We start from the raw sequence: 8,744 nt of genomic DNA, 5'->3' as shown, positions 1-8,744 counted from the left end.
TTTAATTTGGAGGAAAATGTATGAGTAATATATTACTGTTACTGTTTTATTGTTTAAGAACATAAGAATAGACTTACTGGGTCCATCAAGCCCAGTAGCCCGTTCTCATGGTGGCCAATCCAGGTCCCTAGTAACTGGCTGAAACCCAAGGAGTAGTAATATTCCATGCTACTGATCCAGGGCAAGCAGTGGCATCCCCGTGTCTTTCTCAATAACAGACTATGGACTTTTCCTCCAGGAACTTGTCCAAACCTTTCTTAAAACCTGCTACGCTATCCACTCTTACCACATCCTCTGGCAACGCGTTCCAGAGCTTAACTATTCTCTGAGTGAAAAAAAAATTTCCTCCTATTGGTTTTAAAAGCATTTCCGTGTAACTTCATCGAATGTCCCCTAGTCTATGTAATTTTTGACGGAGCGAAAAATCGATCCACTTGTACCCGTCCTATTCCACTCAGCATTTTGTACCCGTTCTACACTACTCAGCATTTTGTAGACTTCAATTATATCTTCCCTCAGCCGTCTCTTATCCAAGCTAAAGAACCCTAACCGTTTTAGTCTTTCCTCATACGAGAGGAGTTCCATCCCCTTTACCATCTTGGTCGCTCTTCTTTGAACCTATTCTAGCGCCGCTATATCTTTCTCGAGATAAGGAGACCAGAATTGAACGCAAGAGTCCAAATGAGGTCGCACCATGGAGCGATGCAGGGGCATTAGGACATTCTTAGGGATTATGTTAATTTATTTGGCTCTCTCCCCGTCTTTTCTGATAACAGAAAAACTATTAGGATTCAACAGTAAAAGTAACATGGTAGTTTCTTAATAATGGGTTGTTACTAGGCTGTGCTAAGCAAGAATGATTGCTTATCATAGTTTAAAAAGGTACTACCAAGCGGTGCGCTCTGGTGTCCATGGTAATTATGAGATTGGCACACGCTACCCAGACACCGGGTGTGCTCTGCACTAATTGGTTAGCACAGGTAAGCTGACACATGCTGACCAATTAGCACAAGGAACATAAGAACATAAACAATGCCTCCGCTGGGTCAGACCTGAGGTCCATCGTGCCCAGCAGTCTGTTCACGCGGCGGCCCAACAAGTCCAGGACCTGTGCAGTAATCCTCTATCTATACCCCTCTATCCCCTTTTCCAGCAGGAAATTGTCCAATCCTTTCTTAAACCCCAGTACCGTACTCTGCCCTATTACGCCCTCTGGAAGCGCATTCCAGGTGTCCACCACACGTTGGGTAAAGAAGAACTTCCTGGCATTTGTTTTGAATCTGTGCCCTTTCAACTTTTCCGAATGCCCTCTTGTTCTTTTATTTTTCGAAAGTTTGAAGAATCTGTCTCTCTCTACTCTCTCTATGCCCTTCATGATCTTGTAAGTCTCTATCATATCCCCTCTAAGTCTCCTCTTCTCCAGGGAAAAGAGTCCCAGTTTCTCAAATCTCTCAGCGTATGAAAGGTTTTCCATTCCCTTTATCAGACGCGTCGCTCTCCTCTGAACCCTCTCGAGTAACGCCATATCCTACAAAATAGGCGATGGTAATGGCCACAAGCTAATAGGGAAATTAGCACCTGGATATTAATTCAGAAAATGGAAAATGCAACCATTTTGTTGCTGCTTTAAAAAGAAGTCCCGGCACTAATAATAGCAAAGGCCACTTTATAGCATAGCTTAGTAAAAGGGCCCCATAATGAGCAATGGAGATTTTTTTTTTATAGCCAGACAAAGATCTGTCAACCTACAGGAATCGTATAACAAGCAGGTATATCAAAAATCAAGAGAAGTCCCTCCCATTCAACAAATAACGTATAATTGGAAAGATTTGGAAAAGATTGAATTATAGTTTTTGGTGGAGTTCAGTGTGTCACATGTATAAAATGGAAAGAGCGTTAGCTGTTCAAAAAAGATATTTTAATAAGTTTAAGGATGTGTGGGGGCCATTGATAAATTATTGTAAAGAATAGTTATCGTTTTCCCCTGACTTTACATAAATGAAGAGTTGTGTTGGAGAGGACGGGGCACCTGAGAAGCAAAGCTGCGGGGCAGGGGCTGGAAAATCCTCAGCTATACTAATGGGCTTGACTGGATCCATGGATGCAGATTCCACATCTGAATTATGGACTGATAGAAAGTACTAGGATTTCAAACAAGTATACTAATCTTAGTATGTTATGAAAGGGTAAAAAAAAAACAAAAAACAGATAGTAGAGAATATGGCTATTCCGTTCTCAAACACCCATTATCGTATTCCAAGAGGCTTTGGAAATCTTCTGGAAGGGCTGACCAGAGAAGTCTTAAGGGAACAGCCTAAAGATATCCCAGATTTTGCTGCCAAATATTTTGCAAACCTGTTGAAAAAACGAGAAGAAACAGGCTTTGACCCTACAGAATGGGGAGCAAAGTTAGAAGATAGATTTTACAACAACTACTCTTTTAAGTCTAAGGAGATCAGGGAGCAGCAGCAGAAGAGCAGTTCATTTGATACCAAAAAAGCCCAGAAGCTCTCTCATGATGGAGACCAGGAGAACCAGACAAGTGAAAATTACCTACTTAAGATGAAGGCTAGCACAACAATCCAGGCTGCCTATAGAGGGCACTTGGAAAGAAAAAAAAGTCAAGCAAATGAAATCAGATAAAAAAGCTTACCTAGATGTCTCTTCAGATGAAAAAGTTAAGGCCATTCAAGAAATTGACTCAAGTGAATTTGTTGGAACAACACATGTGGAACCAGATATGACAGTAGCCGGGATCATGGAAGGACACAGAGGAAATTTGCAACTTACAACTGGTCCTCTAGAAACTGAAACTGAAGATCATTTAGAAAGAGAGAGCCCAGCAAAGAAGCAAGATGGTGCTGGTGAACTTGAGCAGCGAGAAGATGAGTATCCTGAAGCCGTTATAGAGGCCTTAATAGAACAGTAAACCCATGTTCTATTAAGGCCTCTATAACGGCTTCAGGATACTCATCTTCTCGCTGCTCAAGTTCACCAGCACCATCTTGCTATTATACTGCGTGCTGTATCTCTCAATGTGTACGCCACGCAGTATAATCGCGGTTTTTGCATGAGCCTTCACCTCCTACTTACAAATTGCTTTTGCTGTCGGTTCCCTGACGCAGGGTCGAAACGTGGCACGTCGGAACCAGCCACATTGCTAAGCTAAGTTTTTCAAACTACTATTTTTTCAAATATCATATTTTGAATGAAGGTACCTAGCATAGCTGTAACAGCTAGCCATTGAGTAGTGAGAGCAAAACCATATATAGTTTTAGAACACTGCAATGATTGGGTGGTGAGGTGGAACAAATTGCCTTCATGTCTCTGAGCAGAGTTCTATTTAACATTATGTGAATAATACAGTTATAATTCTGAGAAGCAGTGACTTTCCTATTTGAACACTCAGGACCGGCAACATATGATATTTTAACTTTTTTAAAGTGCGTTTATGCTTCAAGCATTTTCCAGAGTATTTCAAAAAAGGTATCTCAGTGCTGTAAACGATTTTCATTTAGTGCTATTTAGCTCCGTTCGTTATGGCTACTTCATTGCTGTTCAACTCACTTTGTTTAGTCAATACTTATCAGCTCATTTCAATTTTGCTAATTTATTAATAAAGTAATAGAATTGATACTTTAAATAATGGTAGGAAGGACAGGTTGCCTATGATGTCATCGGGAGAAAAAAATTTTTCTTCTCTTGGAAGAAATTCCAGTATGAGATAAATTACACCACTTTCTGAGGCTTGTTCCTGTCAGTATTACTTGGTTTAAGAAAGTGAAGAGAAAGGTTTGCTACAATTTAAGTTCTGTCTTTGTATATTTAACTATTTAATTAACCATGATGTTACTTAGACATGTCTATGTTATATGTGGTAATCGTAGAGAAATAAGATTTTTTTTGTGTGTTATGGAAACCGCATAGTTGTCTGCGGTATATAATTTTTTTACTAAATAAATATAAAAGGATGTACTTGCAGGAAGTGTCAAAATCGGAAGGTCTTTTTCGGCCGAAGTACATCCCTGTACCAATAAAATGGTTTCTAGCCCAGCAGAGAGTGCTTTATATAGAGTTGTATTACAAAAGCAGGAATGGGTAAACAGTCTTGCATTTGTTCTGAATTACTGTAAAGTTTGCTTTTCTGATTCTCCAGTGAAAGATGAGAGAATTACAAGCGATTTGCTGCCAGGCATCCAGACATCAACAAAACTTAGCAATTGCTTAGGAAGGAAAGTATGTGTTCCAACTACAAGTTTTAAAATATTGGAACGCCATGAAAAATTTGGCTCATTTGGGAAAAGAAAACAAGGCTGCCATAGCTTGCAAAGACGTTTTAAATTCTTCAGCTTAATCTAATCTAATCTAATCTAGTCCTTAGGTTTGTATACCGCATCATCTCCACATTCGTAGAGCTCGACCCGGTTTACAGTAGGAGAAATAGGAAGGAACTACAACAGAGGGTTAGAGGTAGAAGTGTGAAGAAAATTTAGAGGACTTGGGATGCCAAGAGATAAGAGTTTCCTTGATTCCTAAGTTGGAGGGAGACTTACATTTTTTGAGTGATGTTTGCGGAAAACTTGGAGAGAGCTCAAGTTCCGAAGAGGGGAGGTAAGGTTGTTCCAGAGCTCGGTGATTTTGAAGTGGAGGGAGGTCCCTAGCTTTCCTTGAAATATTTCCCCAGGCTGTGCATTTTTTCCCCTTGTATGAGTTCAATTGTAACCAGTAACAGTTGCCTGTCATATAGGGGGAAGATAGCCAATGAGTTGACTAAAATGCTTCGGTCCATTTATTCTACGCCATGTTATCACGACCTCATTCCTTTCAGCCTGGTTGAACTATAGGTGATTTAACTCCCTAGCTGTTGACAATTGCCAGCTCTAGTTTTACTTAGGTGCCATCGACTCGTGCCGAGTCCTAGCGACTTAATGAATTACATATCTAAAAAGAGATTGGTTTTGTGCTAGTGCGGTAAGGTCCTCCAGCGACATCAGGTCCTCCATCTGACTGCAGGTTGCTCTCTTCGCCTGGTTCCTTTGATCTTTCCAAACACGATGTCCTTCTCCAATGATCTTGAAGACAGCTTAGAAAGAATATGAAGAGAATCTTGCTAAAGAGGCAAAAACTCGTAACAATTTTTTTTAGGAACATCGGAAGCAGAAAACCTGTGAGGGAATCTGTGGGACTGTTGGATGATCAAGAAGCAAAAGGAGTACTTGGGGAGGATAAGGCCATAGCAGAGAGACTGAATGAATTTTTTTGCTTCGGTCTTTTACGGAAGAAGATGTAAGAGATCTACCTGAACTGGAAATGATTTTCAAGGGTGATGATGTGGAGGAGCTGAAAGGGAAAGATGTGGTAGAGGGAAGCCTTCAGGGTTGGCGCCAGCAACAGAAATGAATCATGGCAGGCACCGGGATGTGTGCAAGATATACTGGGGAGGGTCAGGGTTGAATGATAGGAGGGAGAGCAGGGGCTGTAGCGGAGAAGATGGTGTTATGTGTGTAGAAAAGTTCCTTGATTAGGCTCTGAATTTGTTGATGGTTCCCCCAATCAAGGAACTTTTCTACACACATAACACCATCTTCTCCGCTACAGCCCCTGCTCTCTGGAAGGCTCTGCCATCAGACATCCACCTTAAAGAATGCCTTGTCAAATTTAAAAGCAAACTCAAAACCTTCTTATTTCAGGACGCATATCAAAACACAAGATAAGATCCCTCTCTCGCTAACATTAATGATGAATGAGAACTGCTTTTAAGAAGCAATTTACCCTTCCTTACTTTCATCCCCTTCTTAACTTCCTTTTAAATTTATTTCAACTTCAATGTACTTTTATCTTTTACCCATTCTCAGTTCCTCTCATATCAAATTAGTCTGTTTCGTTTAATATCTGTTATTTATATACAGTCCTCTTTTGGTTTTTATTTTTAACCTAATTTTAGCATTGTAAACCGATCAGATACTTGTCGATGGTCGGTATATCAAACAGTGAACAAACTTGGAGGAGAGAGGAGAGCATGTTGAATGGGCATAAATGTAACCTGTTTTTTTAAAAAAAATTTTAATCTTTATTAATTTTCAAAACTAAAACAAAGTGCTAGGAATTATACAGACATTAATAATCAATGTAAGCACTTAAATTCCATCAATAACAATTCAGAAAAAAAATATCCCTCCCCTCCCATCCAACAATTTAATCAAGAAATAAACCAAAAAAATATCCCCCCCCCCCACCCCGTCCTGGATATGTACAAAAATAAACAAAAATAAAATAAGACATCTATGTTGAAGTAACGAAAGATGTCAACGGGCCCAAACCAAATTAAAAAAATTGTTATGCCCCAACATATCAGTATTCATCTTTTTAATTTTTTTTAATATCTCCATGAGGTGGGGGAGATGGGAGGTAAGAATGTGGAAGGGTCCATCCATGCAAGCCCATTTAAAATACTGGGTCTGGCCAAGCCACTGCACTAAGCAAGAAAAATAATCCAGTAATAAGCTTTTGAAGTATCTGGCAGAGACCCATATGTAAAATATCAATAAAATATATCTGGCTAACATGTCTTTACCTGAAATCGTTTTACAAATAGGAAGCTTAATAAATTGTAGAGTATTAGATCTGAGAACATTTTCCAGCCTCTCAATTTTACTTTCCACAATGAAATTACCTTAAATTACGGCCTTACTAGCAGATTCCATTGCTTTAATTCTGACATTCTGCTTTCTCCTTGTCCCTAGTTACAATCCCATTCAGGGCCAAAAACTGGATTAACTTAAATGCGACAGGCAGCTAGAGAGAGTAGCTTTCATTCTGGCAACCTCTCTCTCTCTCTCTCTCTCTCTCTCTGATTTTTCCATTTATTTATAAAATCTCATGTACTGCTAATATGGATGCATTCATTCAAGGAGGCATACACTTCTCCCTCCGTATTCGCTGCGATAGGGGATTAAAAGAACCGCAAATAACTTTTTCATATGTTATTCTCTGTTTTCTATAATAAATCATCAGGAGTATGGTGAAACCGTGAATAACATAGTGGGAGACCTGGCCTGTTCGTGAAGGAGAGGCAAAACACGGTGAAGGAAATGCTGGGAATTGGCGATTTTCCCCCCCCCCCCCGTAAACGCTTGGAATCTGCAATTTCTCTATGCAAGCTGATGTAATTTTGGGGGAGGAGCCAGCAAGCTAAAAACCGTGAATAATCGAAACCGCGAATACAGAGGAAGAAGTGTATGAATAATAAAATTACACAGTAATTTAAAAAAAAAAATAAGGGGGCAATTATATACAGGGTGCCCTACGCTGGGCATCCAACTTTAAGTATGTAACCAGAAGATAACTAGTTGAGTACCAAAATGGGGGTAAAATGACTGGTAGAAACATAGAAACATAGAAAGATGACGGCAGATAAGGGCTACAGCCCATCAAGTCTGCCCATACCATTGACCCCCTTTTAAGTCTACTGGCCCCCTTAACTCTACTGACCTGCTCTATTAAGTCTATATCCTAGCGAACCTATTCATTGGTATGACTCTCGCAGTGATCCCACATAGGTATCCCATTTATTCTTGAAGTCTGGGTTCCAATGCTCTATAAATTATTATCATTAAATATTCAAAAAACCAATGCTATGCTTTTCCCATGGAAGGATAGCAGTACATTTACTACTCCAATCTCTATCAATGGCAATTCATTACAGACTCAACACAACATAAAGATCTTAGGTATTATATTTGACAATAAATTGTCATACCACGACCACATAAGCAATGTCGTTAAATCCACTTTCTTCAGATTACAACAAATTCGTTCAGTTTCTAAATTTTTATGTGCAAAATCACTTAATATCTTGATTCATTCTTTTGTCATCTCTAAACTCGATTACTGCAATGCCTTATTCAAAGGTTTACCTCAAAAAGAAATTAGACGTCTACAAATTGTTCAGAATGCCGCTATTAAATTAATTCATAAAGCAAAAAAATTTGACCACGTCACTCCCTTACTTAAAGAATCACATTGGCTACCTATAGCACACCGTATTCTATTCAAGATATGTCTACTTACATTTAAAACTCTCATTTTTCAAACTCCGGCTTTCATCCATAGAGTCCTAATTCCATATTCCACCATTAGAACATTGAGATCACAGGACCAACATTTATTAACCATTCCTTCTTTAAAAATCATCAATACTAGACGTCTTACTATCTTTTCGGTGACAGCTCCTCAATCCTGGAATGATCTTCCAACATATATAAGAGAAGAAAAAAATTTAGATAAATTCAAGAGTAAGCTTAAAAGTTTCCTTTTTAATGATGCTTTTAGCGATTAACGATCTTTTAATATTATATTTTTAGTAATTTTCCTCCCCCTATGTTATTACCTTCTTTTTTTTTTTTTTTTTTTTTTTTTTTATTATTTTGAATTTAATATGCATTGTAACCATTAATGAACTTTCCTTTTGTTTCTAACAATGTCCAATAATCTATTTTTATTTTAATATTGTGATTTGTGTTTATAACAGTATATATTGTATATAATATTTTACCCATGTTTCATAACTATGTGTTTTATTTTATTTTGTACATCGCCTTGAATTTTGAAATGGCGATTAATCAAACTATTTAATAAACTTGGAAACTTGGAAACTCTATCACTCGTTCCGTGTAAGTGTATTTAGACGCTAGTCTATAACTGGGTGCCTAAGTTTTCTCACACACAACTGCAAAAGGAACATT

The 8,744-nt window shown here is 38.5% G+C and overlaps 1 protein-coding gene across 1 annotated transcript; it reads left to right on the top strand.

Annotated features, from left to right (window-relative positions):
* Positions 1-2,051: 2,051 nt before the first annotated feature.
* Positions 2,052-2,929, top strand: LOC117368574 (sperm surface protein Sp17-like). Its single transcript, XM_033962305.1, is given in 2 exon segments — positions 2,052-2,613; positions 2,615-2,929. Coding segments are annotated over 2 exon segments (708 nt in total). The 5' UTR covers positions 2,052-2,220.
* Positions 2,930-8,744: the final 5,815 nt, after the last annotated feature.

Source organism: Geotrypetes seraphini, chromosome 10, assembly GCF_902459505.1.
Source record: "Geotrypetes seraphini chromosome 10, aGeoSer1.1, whole genome shotgun sequence".
Taxonomy (NCBI): Eukaryota; Metazoa; Chordata; class Amphibia; order Gymnophiona; family Dermophiidae; genus Geotrypetes; species Geotrypetes seraphini.
This window is presented reverse-complemented; position numbering and strand designations above follow the sequence as displayed.